This window comes from Branchiostoma belcheri, unplaced genomic scaffold, assembly GCF_001625305.1.
Source record: "Branchiostoma belcheri isolate BF01 breed outbred unplaced genomic scaffold, Haploidv18h27 scaffold151, whole genome shotgun sequence".
In the NCBI taxonomy this organism is placed as follows: Eukaryota; Metazoa; Chordata; class Leptocardii; order Amphioxiformes; family Branchiostomatidae; genus Branchiostoma; species Branchiostoma belcheri.
In genome coordinates, this window is record NW_017802947.1 from 433325 (window position 1) to 453510 (window position 20186).

General features: G+C 41.8%; 2 protein-coding genes across 2 annotated transcripts; both read right to left on the reverse strand.

The window, feature by feature from the left end:
• Nucleotides 1–1290: 1290 nt before the first annotated feature.
• On the reverse strand, nucleotides 1291–10086 carry LOC109465497 (dimethylaniline monooxygenase [N-oxide-forming] 5-like). Its single transcript, XM_019762856.1, has 10 exons — nucleotides 9611–10086; nucleotides 9043–9124; nucleotides 8610–8737; nucleotides 7764–7872; nucleotides 6419–7319; nucleotides 4220–4535; nucleotides 3520–3601; nucleotides 2785–2912; nucleotides 2586–2694; nucleotides 1291–2341 (listed from the first exon to the last, which is right to left on the reverse strand). The coding sequence occupies exons 1-10, from the start codon at nucleotides 9922–9924 to the stop codon at nucleotides 1370–1372; spliced, it is 3141 nt and encodes a 1046-aa protein (XP_019618415.1). The 5' UTR covers nucleotides 9925–10086; the 3' UTR covers nucleotides 1291–1369.
• Nucleotides 10087–10640: 554 nt separating this feature from the next.
• Nucleotides 10641–18531, reverse strand: LOC109465482 (serine palmitoyltransferase 2-like). Its single transcript, XM_019762774.1, has 11 exons — nucleotides 17944–18531; nucleotides 15205–15348; nucleotides 14488–14642; nucleotides 13942–14087; nucleotides 13581–13708; nucleotides 13328–13421; nucleotides 12700–13025; nucleotides 12438–12564; nucleotides 12066–12201; nucleotides 11611–11740; nucleotides 10641–11070 (listed from the first exon to the last, which is right to left on the reverse strand). The coding sequence occupies exons 1-11, from the start codon at nucleotides 18085–18087 to the stop codon at nucleotides 10945–10947; spliced, it is 1656 nt and encodes a 551-aa protein (XP_019618333.1). The 5' UTR covers nucleotides 18088–18531; the 3' UTR covers nucleotides 10641–10944.
• Between the last annotated feature and the right edge of the window lie 1655 nt (nucleotides 18532–20186).

The window sequence follows — 20186 nt, forward strand, 5'->3', positions numbered from 1 at the left end:
AATGTGTTCTGCCTCGTGGTCGGATGTGGTCTGGGGCTGGTAAACCGCACATACAGTACTAGTAGATCGGGTAATTTTATGATTTGCTAGTTGTAAAGGCGTCGTATAGTATGAGCCGGTATATGAAGAAGTAGCCTGTGTTACACAATCATGCTTTCGGCCGGATTGATGTGCAACTGTTACTAATTGCAGGGACTGCGCTAATGCCGACCAGTCGCGCTGTCCTGATACACCGCGAATGTGCGAGTGTTCCCTGTAGACAATCCCGGGAGTCTATTTTTTTCGCACATTCCAGGAGCCAAACCAAAATACGTTCATGAACCGAGTCCAAAAAACCGAAACGTGAAAATCGGATGATCGGACCTGATGTACATTTCTCTTTCTGTAGATTGTACACACAATACACACATCTTTAGATAATCTGGCCATGGCAGGTAAAAAAAAAGTAACCCTGAATCATACTAGATTAGCGTAAATGCATGTTTATGCGTTCAAAACAAGAAAAGAATTTGTTTCCCGGTATTAATCTCTTGAAACACGGCGCTGAATATTGACGCAAAAATATTTCGGGCATCGCGCGCCCTTCCCCGTCACGTGTCGGCATTTCGCATCTCTGATTGGTTGTTGCGTCTTAAGATGACTGAGCCGACGCGCGTTTAAACAATTTTTCTTTGTTCGATTTATCACACTTCACAGAGAATTGTCGCCAATGGCTACTTCTTTTTGTTGCAATATATAATACTTCACGGAGAATTGTCACCTATGGCTTCTTGTTTTTATTAGGAATCACTGGCTGGTAACAATTGCATACACATATACATGTAATACTAGTAAACTAAGGGGAAGGCTGCGTCAAAGTATAGTAGGGACATCATCCCTTGATAGCTTTAAACAATGTTTACAGTTAGAGGTGCCGGTGCGTGCTGGTATGTTATGCCGAGGGGTGATTAAATCGGCTATACAAGTACTGATCACGTACGGTGATTGTGTTTCTTTCCAGCTTGCTTATGGTTCTTATCGAGCAAATTGCCACCTTATTATGAAATCATACTTTCTCGTTATTCCATTGTATTTGCTAGAGTCTTTTGAGAGTCAAAACATATCAGATATTGCAAATATTACCGTCACATCAAGACTTCTGCTTTTAGTAATATTGGAAGTGATTCTACCATAAAAGCACAGAGAAATATTTCCAACGCCAACATATGTCATTGTTTTAAAGCTTGAATGAAAAATGTGGCCATATCAGGTGCACTTTTTGTCAAACAGCAATGCTAACACTTAGTGATAGTATAGTATTGATTTGTTTGTTTGTTTGTTTGTTTGTTTGTTTAAATATTGGTGTTTTACTGGCCGGTTTTATATCCATCTAAAACAGTTTGAAAAGAATGGCCACGACTAGAACCAACAGGATGAGAAGCTTAAGGATTCCTGGCATTCCGCGCCTCCCAACTTTGACGGGCCGCGTCTTGGTCGGGAAAGTGATCCGGTCCCACTGCGTCTGGATCGCCTCCTTGGCGCCCTTCCAAGCCCCAGGCCCCACCAGGCGGTACTGGTACGGCGTGCACGGCCCGAAGTAGCACTGTAGGGCCAAACGGGGGTCGGAGAAGAAGAGACGCTTGAAGTCAAGCTTGACTCCGATCTGCTCGGCGAGCTCATCCATGTATGGAGCGTAGTCTACCTGGATGGTGTGCCGTGGAGATGAGTAGTAACGCTTGGACATGGCAACCGCCTTCTGTCTGATGTCGTCGTACATCAAGACTTGCGGCGGGAGCTTGTCGATGCCCTTGAAGACCCTGGTGGACCACCGGGACTGCATCTCAGAGATCGGCATGACCGCGCCAAGAGGTTGGACGAGACCGATGATACTCAACGTGGGGGGATCCAGCTTGGGAGGGAAGACGTACTTGTAGAGATTGACCTGGTTGTTCTCCACTTTCATGACAGACCGATCGATGAAGGGGAAGTCGAAGCGGTAACCGGTTGCAAAGATGACGGCGTCGATGTCGTCTTCAACCGTGTCGTTGTCAAAAACGACTCCGGTCTTGGTGAAGCGCGTGATGTTGGACTTGACGACGAGGGAGCCCGTGACGATGCGGTTTGGCAGGTCGTCATTGACCGTCGGATGCTGAGCAAAGACGTGATGCTCGGGTTGAAGACCGTACAAGGCGTGGTCAAAGCGCTGGTTCAGCCTGTTCTGTACCAGCTTCAGCCCCAGGGAAAGGGGAAGCCAGCTGAAGAAGGCCTTCTGAGCGCGCCTACCTTGAACTATGTCCAGGGGGAGACCGTGGTCTGATACTCGGTTCAAGACCCAGGTTCCTCGTCTGGTACTCAGGTAGACCTTAGAAGACAGAAAAATGCAACATGGACGGTTTCTTATTACTGCTGCCTTCAGCTACACTTTGCTCACCTTACAAAGTGTCTTAGAGCGACCTTACAAAGTGTCCAAGAGCAGCGTTGTGAAGTTAAAGGTTAATATTCTTTACATAAAAAAAAATAAGTATGGGGATTAGAAGAAATACTCTGGATTTAATCAATGGCTTACGGAGTCGTTTTAAGTTATTTCACATGAGTTTCATATCTACCTGTTTGGCATGCCTGCTGAGTTCCACAGCGACATCGCCACCGGAGTTCCCGATACCAATGACAACGACACGTCTGTTCTCAAAACCACGGTGGTCCTTATAGTCATGGCTGTAAAAACACAATTGAAAATATATCATGACTCGAATAGGTAAAAATTATGACAACTGGAAGTAAAACGCGTGTCTGCTTTTTCGTTACCTGTGCATAATCTTCCCCTGGAAGTCGTCAATCCCTGGGAAGCTGTCCCTGGGGTAATGTGGGTACACATGGTGCCCGATGCACACCATCACTGCATCAAACATCTCCGTGCTGGTCTGACCTTTTTCCTGAAGACCACAACAGAGGGCATATGATAAACATCTTACAATTAAACAAATACTTCCCCAACAACCCTAAACATACTGATGAGAGAATAACATCGGAAGTGCGTAGGCCATTGATTTGATAATATGGATGACATCCACACGCGCATCAATTTTCCTCCGTTTCCAAAAAAAAAGTTTTCGACCATACTGTAAATTGTACAAAATGAGCGAATGTATGTCTTATGTTGCAAAAAAAGTATTGGAAGACGATACTAACGTCATAGAATGCCGAAATCGATTCAGGAAAAGAAAATAATGTGAAGAAATGAGAAGAGTCTATCATTACTCGTCATACTATACTGTACTCTGTGTGTTAAGTCATTTATTCAACCTTTATGGCCACGTACATTTCATAATGAAGGAAACTTTTTTGCCAAACTTTTTTTTCGCACGCTCGCATCAGTTTTGGGATTTCCAAAGGATGTCATCCATATAATCAAAATTAATCAACATGGCCTTATTATCTCAGTATAGAAGTCGCAGCTGCACCAACGGAGACGTGCGTACTAGTATGCACAACATGTACACAACCGAAATATTTTATTGTTTGCATATCATTTCGACCCACCTCATCTGTGTAAGTAACGTCCCATTGCCCGGTCTGAGAGAAATCCTGTCTCGGCTTCACGTGGTCCACATGGTGGCGGAATCTTTGGAAACGAAAAAAAAATCATAGATCTGTGTAGTTCATCAACAGGTCTATCTGAGGACCTCAGGCAGTTGAAGAAAAACATTAAAAGATTACCACAATAACAGATTGAAAATAAAAGGGTGGGGCGTACGTTAAGTGGGCCTTTGACACTTGGATACATCGAGAAATATGTATGTCAACAATATAACTTCGTTGTTAGGTTTTTCAGCAATTCCTTTATTTGACAACTACTTCACGACCGACAGTTACAGCTTGTCTATAATGTGTCCGCTACGTGCAGGGCCCTGGTTTGTTTGCTACAATGTTTACACATGGTTACTCATTACCTTTATACAGCCGCAGCAATAGTTAAGCATGCTTTTCTAGCTTTGACTACAGAATCTACCACCCCACATTAGATTCAGTTCATTCCCAATAAAACGGTACCTGTTCGAGAAATTAACGTGATGTTTTGGTCATTGCCGAGGACGAACACCTAGTTGAAGGAAATATCATCTTTGGCCATTCAAATGACAATTAATAGTTTTCTCAAAATGTAACATACGAGCCTAGAGAAATTGCAAACGAGCCAGCAGAAATCCTTCCTTTCTAAGTATTTAAGGAGATACCGTCTTACTTGATGTGTTTGCTGAGTCTGAAGTTATCTGCGTACAGTCTGAAGTACTTGATGACCCAGGAGTGGTGCATGAAGTTGGGGTACTCCTTGGGGATGGGGAAGTCGCTGTAACACATCATCTCCTTACTGGTGTTGATGACCGTGGAGCGGTAGACGCTGGCAAAGCCGGGCAGGGCTTCTTCCTTGAAGTTCCAGAGTCCGCCGATGTCGGTTCCCTTCTCGAAGCAGACGGGCTGCAGCCCCTCGTCCAGGCAGCACTTGATGGCCGTCAGCCCGCTCGCACCCGCTCCAATTATGGCGACCCTCTTGGCCATTTCTGGATTCAAGAATATTCGTGAAGTTCAAGAGCATCTGGCCAGGTAGGACGTACAGAACAAAGCTGACGTTCAAGCCTTGTGTGTAGTGGGTTGCACAGTACCACTAGCAGATTATTTACCGTGAGATGAGTGCTGTAGGTCAGTGCAATGACAGTAAGTGCAATGACCGTAAGGACGCACCCGCTTAAATGACCTAGATGGCGAGTTGTAGGGTTATGAGAAGCACGCGCTACCCTGTCGGACATCCACAGGGGTCGGAGCATCTGCCGGGGTACCCGCCGGAGCACCCCGGGACTACCCTCTACCAGGCTTCGGGAGGCGGCTGGAAAGAGTAGAAACTGGCCAAATAGAGAGAGATGACATACCGAGAGAGTGGGTCCGCTAGAAAGTACAGTTTTGGGTGCGGCAAACTGTACTTTCTAGCGGACCCACTTCCTCGGCATATCTCTCAGGGCAGCTGGAAAGAAACTTTTAATTGTGACCACGACAGCCGGTGCCTCCCAGACTCCAGATCTTTGCTGGGGCCACATCCCCGACGGGCACCGGCGCAATTGGTACCAAAGCATAAAAAATACATGTGCTATATTTTTGACATTCTATTATCTTGTGAGCATTATGAGAATTGTGAGTATTATGAAAAATGTACAAGGCAGTCTATTATTCTTTCAATTGACTTGTTTCTTCAATGTATAAAGTACAAATTTGATCTATGTCTTCTTTAACATTATTGATTGGCACTTGAGTCAACATCTACGGGACAATACACAGTGAACATGCTGTGTTGAACATTGAAATTTGGACCTTGCCACACACATGTACACATACACATGTAACCAGCCATTCTAGAAATCTCACAAAAGTATGACCATTACGAATTGGACATCATTGTAAATTAGGTATACATGCTTCGAATTACATATTAATTTATTTATTTTATTCACATATATTTATTGAGTATTAGGCAAAAAGCACAGATTGCTTATGCGATGCCTTCTACTCAAAAACATAAAACCTGAGTAAAACACAATGACATAATCATATATCAATGAATTTGATAAAGTAGTAATGAACATACATTGATTTCTACCACTTTGAGTGATTGACTGTTAAAAGATGTAAAACTATTGTATGCTATCTTGGCATGACAGACAGTAAGTATGCTGTGACTAGTTTATTTGCAAAATATTCCATTGATCTCTTAAAAATGCAAAAAAAAATACAATTTTGATGATTTAACATGATGAAAAACATAGTATTCTGATAAATACACTTTTAAGCCTATTAGATATCAACTATTATATACATGTGTAGTATAACATTCTTAAATTCATACATATACTTGACAAAATCACATTATGCTTCAGGTCATCTTCTATCATCAGATGGTCTTACAGAAAATTTGCACTTCTACATTTAAAGTCTGGGGTACTGACACTACACTAAGTTACACTAATTTTTTCCTTTGCATTCCATTGTGGAGGCAGATGAATCATTTGAAAATAAATAAAACATTGTAAATATAGATTCACATAACTGATTACAATCCTTCACTATCATGTACCTTTTGTCACTTTTCAATACTGAGAATTGTGCATCACAAACTCCTTCAATATATGCATTCTATCATCATCATGTATTCTAAAGATGCTAGTAGATCATATAGATGGTGGTTTTGTGAATTTGTCCGTAGTGCTGGAGAAAAACAATGCTTTAACCTAAATCCTGTGAAGGCAGCCATTTTGCAATGGATTTGTATTGGCTAAGGGGTTAAGCAGCAGAGAGAAGGTTGAACCAAGAGACAACCTTTAAAGTATGTCCCTTTAAAGTAGCTTCCAGATGATTGCGACTATCAGTGCCACCACGATCAATAGTTTCAGGATGCCCGGTACCCCATTGGCCTTCCTCTCAGGAACCGGGCGTGTTTTGGTTGGGTACGCGATCCGGTCCCACTGTGTTTCGATTGCCTCCTTCGCACCCTTCCAAGCGCCCGGCCCCATCAAACGGAACTGGTACGGCGTACAGGGACCGGCGAAGACGGTGAGAGCGAGGCGAGGATCGGACAGCAGAAGGCGTTTGATGTTAGGTTTGACTCCGATTTGCTCGGCGATTTCATCCATGATGGGAATGTAGTCTACCTGGACGGTGTGCCTCGGGGTGTTGTAGTACCGTTTGGACATTTCCATCTTCTTCTTCCTGATGTCGTCAAACATCGCGCCTTGCGGTGGGAGCTTGGTGGTCCCCTGGAAGACCCTGGTGGCCCAGCGGCACTGTATTTCTGAGATCGGCATGATGGCGCCCAGAGGCTGGATGAGACCAATGATGCAGAGCGTGGGGGGGTCCAGCTTGGGAGGGAAGACGTACTTGTAGAGGTTGACCTGGTTGTTCTCCACTTTCACCGCAGACTTGTCGATGAAGGGGAAGTCAAACCGATAACCTGTGGCAAAGACGACAATGTCAATGTCATCTTCAACTGTGTCGTTGTCAAAAATGACGCCGGTCTTGGTGAAGTGCGTGATGTTGGGCTTGATGATAAGAGAACCCGTAACGATGCGGTTTGGGAGATCATCGTTCACCATGGGATGCTGTCCGAAGACGTTGTGCTCGGGTTGGAGGCCGTACAAGGCGTGGTCGAAACGCTGGTTCAGCTGATGGCGACTGACGGCTTCTTTTACTGATGCAGGCACACACTGCAACAGGCGCCTGTTTCCTACAATGTCGACTGGGAGACCACCCTCTGAAATGCGGTTGATCACCCATGTCCCCCTCCTGGTACTGAGGTAAACCTGTTAGAACAAATGCCATAAGCTTACAGCATGTTAAGGCATGTTGGTAATTCATGCAATTGCTCTCTTACATATTGTTTCATTGTAGTCTTTCATTTAAGAACAGTACCACTTCTGCATAAAGACCACCTGTGGCTGCATTTTGGTGGTTCCTTAGCTACACTGACTGTGGTACACTGTATGACCTTTCTACAGTGTTCACCTTCCTAATACTCAACTCACTATAGTCCCTTGAGTGGTTGGTATGCACAAGTTTATCTATACTGACACTAACAGCATGAACTATGTAACTGAGGTAAAAGAACTGTTGCATTATCAGAATGTTTTAGCATTGTTTGCATTGAATATACAGTTGTTTTATGGCATATGTACATGTACATGTACACACCTACATGTACCTTCTTATTACACAAAATGGGCTTTTGAACACACAATATCACATACCTGTTTGGCATGCCTGCTGAGTTCCACTGCCAGGTCTCCCCCAGAGTTCCCAATCCCAATGATGACGACACGTTTGTTCTCAAACCCCAGGTGGTCCTTGTAGTCATGACTGAGTGTGGGGAGGAGAGGGTGTGAGAGCGACAAATGGAATGGCTGTTTAATGAAGTTGATGATCCTTTATAGTGACACAATGGCAAAAGTTCCAAAAGGCCTTGTGTGAATGCATTCTTTACATACTATATATTAACCTGACACACAAGTGTTAAATATAAGGGAATCCAATCCAACTAACAATTTATCTGTAAATAAAAAATTCACAAACAAAAAGTATAGGACATTTTATCTGCTAGCATGCTAGTGTGTCCTTTCTGTATCTGTATCTGCAATAACTGGTATAACCACCCTTTGGCGAAACACACCAGGTTTGCAGACATGCGGCATGGCGGCAGCTCGCTATGAGTACACTGGAATACCTGTTACACCCAATATTTTCACATCTATCTGCAGGAGTTGTTTAGCACTTTCTAGTAATGATCCCATTACTAGTTTATAATTATAGTTTGTTTATTGCAAATTCTTGCCCAAGGGCTAATTGCAGGAACAGAAGAAACATGGTATGAAAACAGACAATTAGTACATATAGAACTACTGATACTGCAACTACTAAGAAACTACTGGTAAAAAAACTACTACTATAGCTCACCTCAAGTAATGGAGCCTGTAATGCTGTATCTTTGTGACACTTGTCTCAGACCCTTACCCCTCCCTCATGACCTCAATGAACAGCAGGCTATTTTTTTGGGTTTCATGAATAAACGGACTCAACGGCTTAGAGAAACAACCTACCTGTGCATAGTCTTCCCCTGGAAGTCTTCAATCCCTGGGAAGCTGTCCCTGGGGTAATGTGGGTACACATGGTGGCCTGTACACACCATCACTGCATCGTACACTTCAGTCTTGCTCTCGTTCTTCTCCTGAAATAAAAGATGAAAAGGTTAATGAAAAGTTCAGTACCAATGCTTGTATTGGTGTCCCATACAGTCATCACTGTCTACATATTTGGAAATAAACACAATCATATATGATTTACAGATTGAACAAATACAGATTATTTTTTTAAAGTGTATTAACTGTCCTTTCCTAGTTTCAGGGCTAATAGCTGTAGGCCCTACAGTATCTTTGATTTGAACTAGTTAGAAAGATGGGAAGGTTACAGTATACAGAGGTTACATAGTACATGTATGTAGGAGTACACATTTTGTCATGACAGTGAACATACCTGGTCTGTGTAGGTGACATCCCACTGTCCTGTCTGTGAGAAGTCTTCTCTGGGTTTTACTTGGTCTATGTGGTGGTGAAACCTGTGGGAACAATATGCTCATTAAAATGTTTATAAGCAAACAAAAACAAATTTAAACAAAGCAGCAAACAAACTTTGAGTGTTTGACTAAGAAGCAGCTTAATACTAGGCAGTAATCATAAAGGAAGGACTGCAATTGCTGAGCTTAAAATGAATGCGTTTTGAGTTTTTACACAAATTGACTGGGTCAAAGTCTTGACAACCAGACTCCTCTCCCAAGCTTATTATTCTTTGTCATCCTAACATCATTCGCTCCCTGATACTGTATCACAACCATAATAGAAGAATACTGTAAGGAGGCTCACACTTCAGACTCACTGTGCATGCGCAGGTCAAAGGTCACACACAGTGCACCACAATGCACATGCGCAGTCTTAAGAGTGAAGTTTACTATGGGGGGGGGGGGGTATTACTACTGTGTAAAAAAGGCCTCGACTTATCTTACATACTAGGAGACTTACTACATGTCAAATGTTATCGGATTTACCTGATATACTTCATGAGTCCGAAGTTATCTGCGTACAGTCTGAAGTACTTGATGACCCAGGAGTGGTGCATGAAGTTTGGGTACTCCTTGGGGATGGGGAAGTCGCTGTAACACATCATCTCCTTACTGGTGTTGATGACCGTGGAGCGGTAGACGCTGGCAAAGCCGGGCAGGGCTTCTTCCTTGAAGTTCCAGAGTCCGCCGATGTCGGTTCCCTTCTCGAAGCAGACGGGCTGCAGCCCCTCGTCCAGGCAGCACTTGATGGCCGTCAGCCCGCTCGCACCCGCGCCGATCACCGCCACTTTCTTCCCCATTCTTTCCCTGAGGGATTCGGATGTAAAAATCCGATGTTGTCCTTCGGCAGTTTTGGAGTAAGACGTGCTAACAAGTGCTCGGACTGACTCTTACGTGTTTCATAACCACAGGACTATGGAGGACTTTGTAAGGTGAAAGGTCAACGTTCTTAAGGGCATACGCCCACTTGTGACCCCAGGCTTTTCCAAGTAGATGTAGGGTCCGATAGGGCTAATACGCGTAGTTTTTGTTCTAGGAGAAGGGGGAATAGAAAATCACTCACCACCAGAAAGACGCACACACGTACAACGTGCCGCAAACCAAACAAACAAATTTAAACAAACAAACCAACAAACACACGTGAAAAACAAACAGGACCCTAAAATGTGATGTTAATCTGCCATAAAATAATGACTGTATGTAAACAATATAACATCCTTGATATAACCAGGGTGGAAAGAGGAACGTCGTGTAAAGTACTTTTCCCATATGCCATAACAAGCATTTACATTTTACTAAGTACAAGCGAAAGTATTTAACTCAACAAAGAAACAAACAAGAGGAATTTGGGCCTCCAGATGTCTTGTCCCCTATCACATCACATCACCCCAATTTATGATAAAATTCCCACCATGTTACAACACACAAAGCATCCCTTGAAATGTAAACGAAAAAAGGAAAAAAAATATGCATAACATTGTTATCATGAAAGTTCATCTGTGTTAAAACTGGTCGAAAGGTCTAGGTGAGAGAACTTTTTTTGTGTTGGATCTTAAGTTTTGACTCTAAACGCATAACATTGTTATTGTTCCTGTCATCAACTGTTCAGTACATGTAATAGTAAATGGTGCACAAAGTGATGGAGTTCAGTATTGGTGGAGATTCTTGTGCTGCATTTTTAAAAACTTTTTAGGTGTTTCCCTCCAAAACATGTAGCTAAGCTGCATTAACACCGTGTCTGCAACTAACAAACTGCATCTTTTCCTTAAGACTGCTTCAGACAAGCACATTGTACTAAATGTCCGTGACCAGTCAGGGCATCACTCCTCGTGTGCCAGGCTGTCCACCTGCTTGTAGCACTCCTCAGCAGACGCTGCCTTTGTTGTAGGGTTGAGGGAGTACTTCAGCTGCAGACGGTCTCCTACATCACTGATGGCATCCAGAACCTACCGTAGTATAACATCCACATATCAGAAGATCAAATAAGACATCCTAGATAGTAAAGGAAGGGTAGAACGGTTTTATATCCCACTGGTGATGATGGTATTTATGTGTGTGGGGCAATGACTGTTCAGTCAATTGAAAAGGTGATAGTCACCTGTTATGTCAATCCTTCCACAAATGTGGTAAATCTTCATAAATAAATAAATAAATATGATCCTCAGTTGAGGTGATCACCTTAGAAAAAGAATTGAAATTGCAATACTGCTCCAATATATACATCATTGTTCTTCTACAAACAAGGTTCCCACAGCTCAACTCCCTGAAGTCAATTCACAATCCAGGTATGCTTCTTGCTTGTTCATTTGATGTGCTGCAAAATCATCGTCTACTTACATTACATTACATCAACCTGTAACAGTATGTTGACTGGATAACACTACTAACAACAATTTTACAGCTTGGTATAAAATGGCATGTCTCCCTTTCATTATTGGTTGCAAGTTGGAGACATGAGCCAGGGAGTGGGTACCGAAAAGCCCTACCTTGTCTAACATTTCTCGTGTGTGGGCAGCGGACAGACAGAAACGTGCTCGGGACTCCATAAGGCGAGTGGCGGGGAAGCCCACAACCGGTACCCCCACATTCTGCTGGTGAAGCTCCCGGCTAAAAGCTCTGCGGGCAGGGTAGAAACAAGAAAGCTTTCTCAAAAAGCTGGCCGGAGGCCAAAATGGGAATAGCTGGTTGGGTAGCATGGGTGTGCACTATTAATGACTCAAATAATAGGTCACCTTGGTGACTTGAATTGTAGCAATGATAAAAAGAGTCTTTACAGAGATGTAAACAGAGATCCTACTTCACGTGGCCAATCTACACGACACTGAAAAGTTTTGGTGTGACTTTTACACCTGTTTACATTTTTTTCTGTTCTTTCTTTCGACTAACACACATGGTGGAAGCAGACACCAAATTTAAAGTTTCCAGTTTTTCATGTACTCACGCAATTTTTGCAGGCATGCAGATGATGACAGGCACGATGGGCGAGTCGTCGTTTCCATACACAATAAACCCCATCTCCACTAGTCGCTGCCGGAAGTACTTGGTGTTGGCTGCCAGCTGCTTGATCCTAAGTTGACCTGGACAGCAGAGAGATCAAGGCAATCACACAAAATAGTTAAAAGTACTGTTGTTTCATCAACAGATACTAGTATCTCGACATGGAATAACTTTAGAATTACTATTTGTACCTGAAAATGGTCAGAATACTCGCTATAATAATTGATTTTCTTCTTACATGTACATGTACCTGTATCCTAAATCCTATTCATGATTGTCTCTTTTCTTTACAATGCAGAAAACTGGAAAAGCTTACCTCTGTTTGTACCATCCTCACCCATAATAATCTTCATGGAAGAGATGACCTGTTGTGCCACAGGAGCTGCCATGGAGCAGGCATATGTGGTGCTGTGAGAGTACGCTCGGAGGTAGTTGATCAACCGCTGAGAGCACAGGATGAAAACATTCCATACTTTTATCTCACAAAGACATCATGAAAAATACAAATCTATCAAATTGTATTCAATTACTTCTGCTGAGAATAAAAAAAAATGCACTGCTACGAAACTAATTCTGACCTTTGATCCTCCTATGTATCCCCCTGCTGCAGCAAAGCTCTTGGTGAATGTCCCCATCATGATGTCCACGTCCCTAGGGTCCACACCCCAGTACTCAGTCACCCCCCTGCCTGTCTGCCCCAGGGCCCCGATGCTATGGGCCTCGTCCAGGTACAGGTAGGCTCCGTACTTCTTCTTGAGACGGATGAGATCCGGCAGTTTGATGATGGAGGCCTCCATACTGTAGATCCCCTCCACTATGATCAGGATCTTCCTCCAGGCACGGTGTGTCCGCGGCTGGCCGTGTATGATCGCTTCCCTCAGTTTCCTTTCCACATCTTCCATATCTAACGATGATACAGGTAGAGCATATAGCTAGGTTAATTGAGTTAACTAAAAGACTTATGTCTCTTATCAAACCTTACTACTGCTTCCACCTGATGGTAAATGTTAAATACTTGTACGTGTACGTGACTACCTTATCACAAACTTAAACACATGAAAGTGAATATTTTAATATACTTGCACTACTTTATCACAAACTCAAACACAAACACGATCTTGAATTGAAACAATATCCCAAATCAGGCTGATCTACTTAGATGTGTGTATGTTCATTACCAGCATGACTTTGTGCCAATATGCTCACCATTGTGTTTGAAGACCTTGATGACAGTACTACACAGCCTAGCCCCCAGCACAAGAGATGCATGGTTTTTCTCATCACTCAGGATAAGGCATCCCTGTGGTCATATGACAAGTCAATAACAAGACTTAACTCTAGGTGGAAAATATCACACTGACCCAGCTGTACAAACGACTGCCTGCACGTTATATAAGTAACTATGGCTGTACTTCAGCTACAGCAACATTCTCAGAACAGAGCTCTATCCTTATCCTACCTTCCCACCCATGAGGGCTGGAATGTTCATGGAGTTGGTGGCAAAACCCATGCCGAAGGTGACAGCATCCTCCACGCCCAGGAACCTGGCTGTTGTCTGCTCAAGTTCCTCATGGATACTGTAATGTCCTGTAGTTATCCAATACAGCCATCTGTCAGTGTCAGTACGTTTGTTAGACACCTATACAAATTTACAAAATATACATGCAACTACATGTATCAATGAAGAAAATCATCTGTATTATGTACATGTAGGCTCATGAGTAATTACCATTATGGTGTATAAATGTAGGTAATCTACAAGTGAAGAAGATGCAAGCCTTAGTAACAGTTCACTAGATAAAACATTTTGTTAGTCTTACCCAGTTCCTGTCTGGTGCTGCAGACTCCTGCTCCATACTGCTGCAAGGCCTTTGCTGCAGCATCTGCACAAGGACCAGTGTTCTCTGCGAACCCCAGGTAGTTGTAGGAGGCCACATTCACACATCGCCTTGACTTGCCTGTAAGCCTGGTAGAAAGGATTTCAAAAAGTGTAAGCAAAAATTGTAAGCAGCTTGATGAAGTATTCCAACTTGTTGATAGGATTTCACTACAACATAGTACTTTGGTGGTACATTATATGTACTTTCAAATACTGCATGGAGCATACCCCTAGTTTCTAATCAACCAACAAAACTAGCCTAAACTGATTTTATTTCATCATTTGAAAACTTTCTCCGAGAAAAAAATCTTCACGGTTACTTTCCATACCTTACAATCATCCCATTTCTTCATTACCTTCATTACCTTCTTAACGTTATATGTACCTTGAAGTTCATAAATCTAGTCAAGCCCTATTTGAGAGGACAGTCTATAAATGAAGTATTACGAACATTAATTAGTTGCTGCATGGCTTAATTACAAATCACCTCAGGTGCCAGTTGCCATCATCGCTAACCATCTCTAAAACATCAAACTCTGCAGACGGTACACTGCAAATTGGCCTGTTGCCACAGTCCCTGATTCGCATGTAAATATTCCTGGTGACGAAACTCTCAAAGGACTGGTACAAGGGAACAAAATCCTAGGGGAAAACATTGATTTTACAATGTCAAAATAAACTTTAACATATGAAAAGTCTTAAGTAACGTTAATCCCAATGCACAGTATACAAATCAAACAGAACTAGAAAGGCCGACATTTGCCTTGGAGCAAATTCAGCATGGCTTCACCACATTTTACGACATGGCAGGGAAAGAAGGAGAATACAAGGGAAAATGTTTTACATCGAAGAATACAACAGTTGGATAGCTATTCCCTACTTTATTGATTAGGATTTCTAACTGCATAATGCAAACTGTTGATTTTCAAGATAAAAAAGGAATTTATGTCCCGCATTCCAATGCTTGAGCAGGAAAGTTTGACATACCTACCAAAACACTTCAATGCAGTACCTACTTTCAATATGCTATGGGTTGGAGCAGCTGCACTGAAGTGAAATACACAGCTGTGCAGCTTTAATCGTCGTTATCTTTATCTGTCAATGTTAAAGCTCGTGTTGGGTGGGTTTTTGGTCAGAAAAACTATTACAAAAGGTATGTGCGTTTGCATGGAACATGGGTCGGAATTAGGATCCCTCCCGTTACCTTCATCTTTTTCCTTTCTATAGCTGAATGTGTTGTTTCCAATCCACTCTTCCTTAGATAGTCTCTGAAGTAGCCAAACAGCGTCAGCATGCCATAATTCACGTATGTCAGGCACTGAGTCACCTCTTGGGACATCTTCTTGATCTTATGTTGGAAAAGTAGAAGGAAACTGAAAGTCAATTAAAATGTCAACGTATTATAATTCGATTCTATTGTCACTGTAAATAGAATCTAGTACTTAAAAAAACAAAGGTCATTCCAGATCTTTTAAAAATCATTTCCTAACTTTGCAAATATAAAAACTCACAAACTGGTGGAGCTTCAGGAAACACTCTTTTCTTGGTTTTATATATAAACAAAGGGCAAGAACTGATCAAGTGCTGAAATCTGAATTCTTCCTAATCAGAGCAGGTCAAATCACAGTGGTAACCATACTTAGAGATAACACATCATGAAAGTATCGGTATGCCTAAACACCACAACCGACCGCTTCCTGGGCTAATATACAGTGTGCATGTTCTTAGGACCATTTCTAACGCTCTGGATACATTGTCTGTGCTTGTAGGAATAGAAAAAACACTGTAACTCCACCGTATTTTACCAGTTTTTGGCGACGTCTAAGGGAGGAGCCTATATGGTACAGTATTGTGTGTATTTCGTAAGCATTCTAGGAATTGTACAGGAATTTTCGCCACAGGCATGAAATGTTCTCAGGAATGTCTCCCAGCTCTGTTTGTTGACATGCCCACATTCCTGGAAACCATTGGGAGAAACTGCCTGCCCCGGATGCCCTTCATGTACTTTCTGTGATCCTGGGGCTCATTCACTATGCACTCAGAGGAGTGTATAGGTACCAAGGCTTCCTCAAAATCATGAAATAATGGCAGCGTCATGCAAGCAATAACCCTAACAGCAACCACCGTTGCCATGGCAATGTATGTTTTCATTGCCAGTCCTGTATGAAGTTATTCCTCTGGTTTGACGATAGTATGACGATTCATGGCCACCATATTGGATTGTTATTGTCGATGAAGGATAGACATCCAGGTAATAAGCAGTTACTCAAGCAACTGGATAAAATCAAATCAACTTTATTGCTCAGCAACTGTAGCTGGTACAATGTATGGCAAAGAAACAACAAGGGACATACACAAACTAATATACTAAAATATAATTCTAACAAGCTAGTCCATAATGATACTAAAGCTAATCTATTGTGTTTTCTTAGGAAGAGTATTATTGCATTCTGTAATTCAAGAGATATATCAGTTATTTACAGTATGGTGTCGCTTTTGTAGTGATTCAGATATGAATTTTCCAACGTACGCTATATACGATATCTAAGTAGGACATGAAACCGGTAGTGGCAAGGAATTAGACACCGTAGAACAAGGGGCATTTCAAAACCTACCAAAACCTTACTAAAGCTAGTATGAGGTATCAATTAAATATCAACTCTGATATCTAATTGATTCATGATATTCATTGTCATTCATGCTAAATGCTGCATGTAATTATTTCTTACATACTGTTGCCCATTGTATACATATATGTTAGTACAGGACAGTAGCCATTCATTGGTCATTATATGTCTGGGAGAAAAGGGTTGTATGAGGTAAAACTATAAATAAATTATATGTAATGGCTAATGCAGCATTCCTTTTAGAAAATGTTACTGTCAATGTCTTGCTATGTTTATCCAATACATGTATCTCAGTTCTCCCTAAAACCCGTGCTTGTAATTCAATGGGATTATTCAACGTGATTGGCGAACTACAAGGGTAAATGTGGGTATACATAGGGGGGGCGTATAGTGCAAAATCATTCTGTAAAAGGCACGGCAAATCTGGTAAATATAGCGTAAATATGGGTAAATTTGACTAAATGTCAGAAATACTCCACCCGGTGAATCTCGGTAAATGGCCTAAACGCAAGAGAGGAATAACCGTATGGTAAATCTCGCTAAATGCCCTAAATATATGTGAGAAATACCGCGTACGGTAAATCTCGCTAAATGCACCTTTACCCGAAGCTGGTAATTATACAATATGAGTAAATAGAATAAACATTACCATGCTTTACCATGCTGGTATATCTGTGGTAAAGTTGCGCAATTACCGACGGGTAAACCTTCAGTAAATGTAACATTTTTTATTGAAACATACAGTGACAAGACGTGGTGGCGATACACTCAAGTTACACTTGTATTCATGTCACCACCAGACAATACGTAATACAAGCAAGCAGAGCACGAGTTTTCATATAGAAGTTGAATACAATAATTAATCGATGAACATGTGAAACAAATATATAAATACTGACAGAATTGATCAAGATATTTAAAAAAAACGATTTGATTCTAACAAAAATGTCTGTACATGTAGTAGTATTTGAGTATTGTACATTGTTGACAGAAAATAAGAACCTCTTAACAGTACATGTACCAGAATATTATCTGAAAGATTATCCAAGTCAGTAATAAAGCCAATCAGTGTTTTCAAGTTGCCAAAAAGGGTATTTCGTTGTTGAGTGTAGTTAGAGCAGTGTAACAAAAAGTGACTAATGTTTTCACATGGGTGACCACAGGAACAAGCTGGACTTGAAATTAATTATGAAAGAATAAGCTTTGGTTTAGACTGTGTGTACCGAGGCGAAAACGTGTAAGTAAAGAGCAGGAGTAGCGGGGACCGGAACTAAGGTAAGCAATGTAACCTTTACCAGGCTTCACATCACATTTACCTTTGTGGTAAATCCGACTTTTCGTGCAGTGACTGGAGTCGGACGCAGTTGGGCGAATCTCTCTTGGAGCGCCTGTGCACAAGTCCTCCCACCGTGGCGTCGTTGTTCTAATCTGTCCCCCGGTGTCAGCCTCGGCAAGGGCATTCTAATCTACCATCAGTAAATCTTATCATCAATAGATCTTACCTATTATCAAAAGATCTTATCATCAACATTGTCTAGCCGCCGTGCCCAGACTGTCCTCCCTCAGGGCTCTGCACAGAACTGATCCAGCAGGACGGAATACCACACGTCAGTAGTACGTCATGTTTACTTCTGTACTAGCTGAGGAGAGGGAAGGGCCCCCGAAATCTTCGGAAACGAAGCCAAGCCATGAGAGCTGAGGTTTAGTGGATAAAATAAGGGAAAAAGCACATTGTGTTGGCAAAGGTAGACTTGTAGATTGCACGGTAACATATATTCTCCGACTATTGCTGACTATTGCTGACTATCTCCGCCTATTGCTGAAGATGACCTGGCCGGTCACTTGCAACATCCCGAGGCAAGACTGAATACCAATGAGCCCTAGGATACATTCTTAAGTGTACTCATTTGTGCAGCGGTGTCTAAAATGTGCTGAACACAGAACCTTTAAGTTCTGTCCAAGATTTGCGCTGTTTATGTCAGTAATATTGATGATTCATAAGAATGTTACTTTGCACCATAGGCCTTATTCAGGGGCGCGCTCCTGTTAAAGGCTTTAAGCCTTATTTCATGTAAGCGTTGAAACTAGGAAACGACGTCTTCGATACATTTTTTTCAAAGGACATCGATGTATTTCTCAGTACACTACGATTGAAGCTAGTATATATTTAGATTGTGTCTGCAGATATTCTGTATGAGAATTGTCATTCACAATAAATGCTGCATGTAATTATTTCTTGCATACTGTTGCCCACTGTATACATATATGTTAGTACAGGACAGTGGCCATTCATTGATCATTATATGTCTGGGAGAAAAGGGTTGTATGAGGTAAAACTATAAATAAATGATTTGTAATGGCTAATGCAGCATTCCTTTTAGAACATGTTACTGTCAATGTCTTGCTATGTTTATCCAATAAATGTATCTCAGTTCTCCCTAAAACCCAGTTCTTGTGCTTGTAATTCAACCTTATTATATGATTATTCAGCGTGATTGGCGAACTACAAAGTTAAATGTGTGTGGGGGGGGGGGGGCTATAGTGCAGCATTCTGGTAAAGGCACGGCAAATCTGGTAAATATAGCGTAAATATGGGTAAATTTGACAAAATGTCAGAAATATTCCACCCGGTAAATCTCGGTAAATGGACTAAACGCAAGTGAGGAATAACCGTATGGTAAATCTCGCTAAATGCCCTAAATATATGTGAGAAATACCGCGTAAGGTAAATCTCGCTAAATGCACCTTTACCCGAAGCTGTTAATTATATAATGTGGGTAAATCGGATAAACATTACCCGCTTTACCATACTGGTATATCTGTGGTAAAGTTGTACATTTACCGACGGGTAAGCCTCCAGTAAATGTAACATTTTTTTATTGAAACATACAGTGACAAGACGTGGTGGCGACACACTCAAGTTACACTTGTATTCATGTCACCACCAGACAATACGTAATACAAGCAAGCAGAGCACGAGTTTTCATATAGAAGTTGAATACAATAATTAATCGATGAACATGTGAAACAAATATATAAATACTGACAGAATTGATCAAGATATTACAAAACACGATTGGATTCTAACAAAAATGCCTGCACATGTAGTAGTATTTGAGTATTGTACATTGTTGACAGAAAATAAGAACCTCTTAACATTAAACGTACCAGAATATCATCTGAAAGATTATACAAGTCAGTGATAAAGCCAATCAGTGTTTTCAAGTTGCCAAAAAGGGTATTTCGTTGTTGAGTGTAGTTAGGGCAGTGTAACAAAAAGTGACTAATGTTTTCACATGGGTGACCACAGGAACAGGCTGGACTTGAAACTAAATTATGAAAGAATAAGCTTTGGTTTAGACTGTGTGTACCGAGGCGAAAACGTCTAAGCAACGGAACTACGGTAAGCAATGTAACCTTTACCGGGCTTTACATCACATTTACCTTTGTGGTAAATCCGACTTTTCGTGTAGTGACTGGAGTCGGACGCAGTTGGGCGAATCTCTCTTGGAGCGCCTGTGCACAAGTCCTCCCACCGTGGCGTCGTTGTTCTAATCTG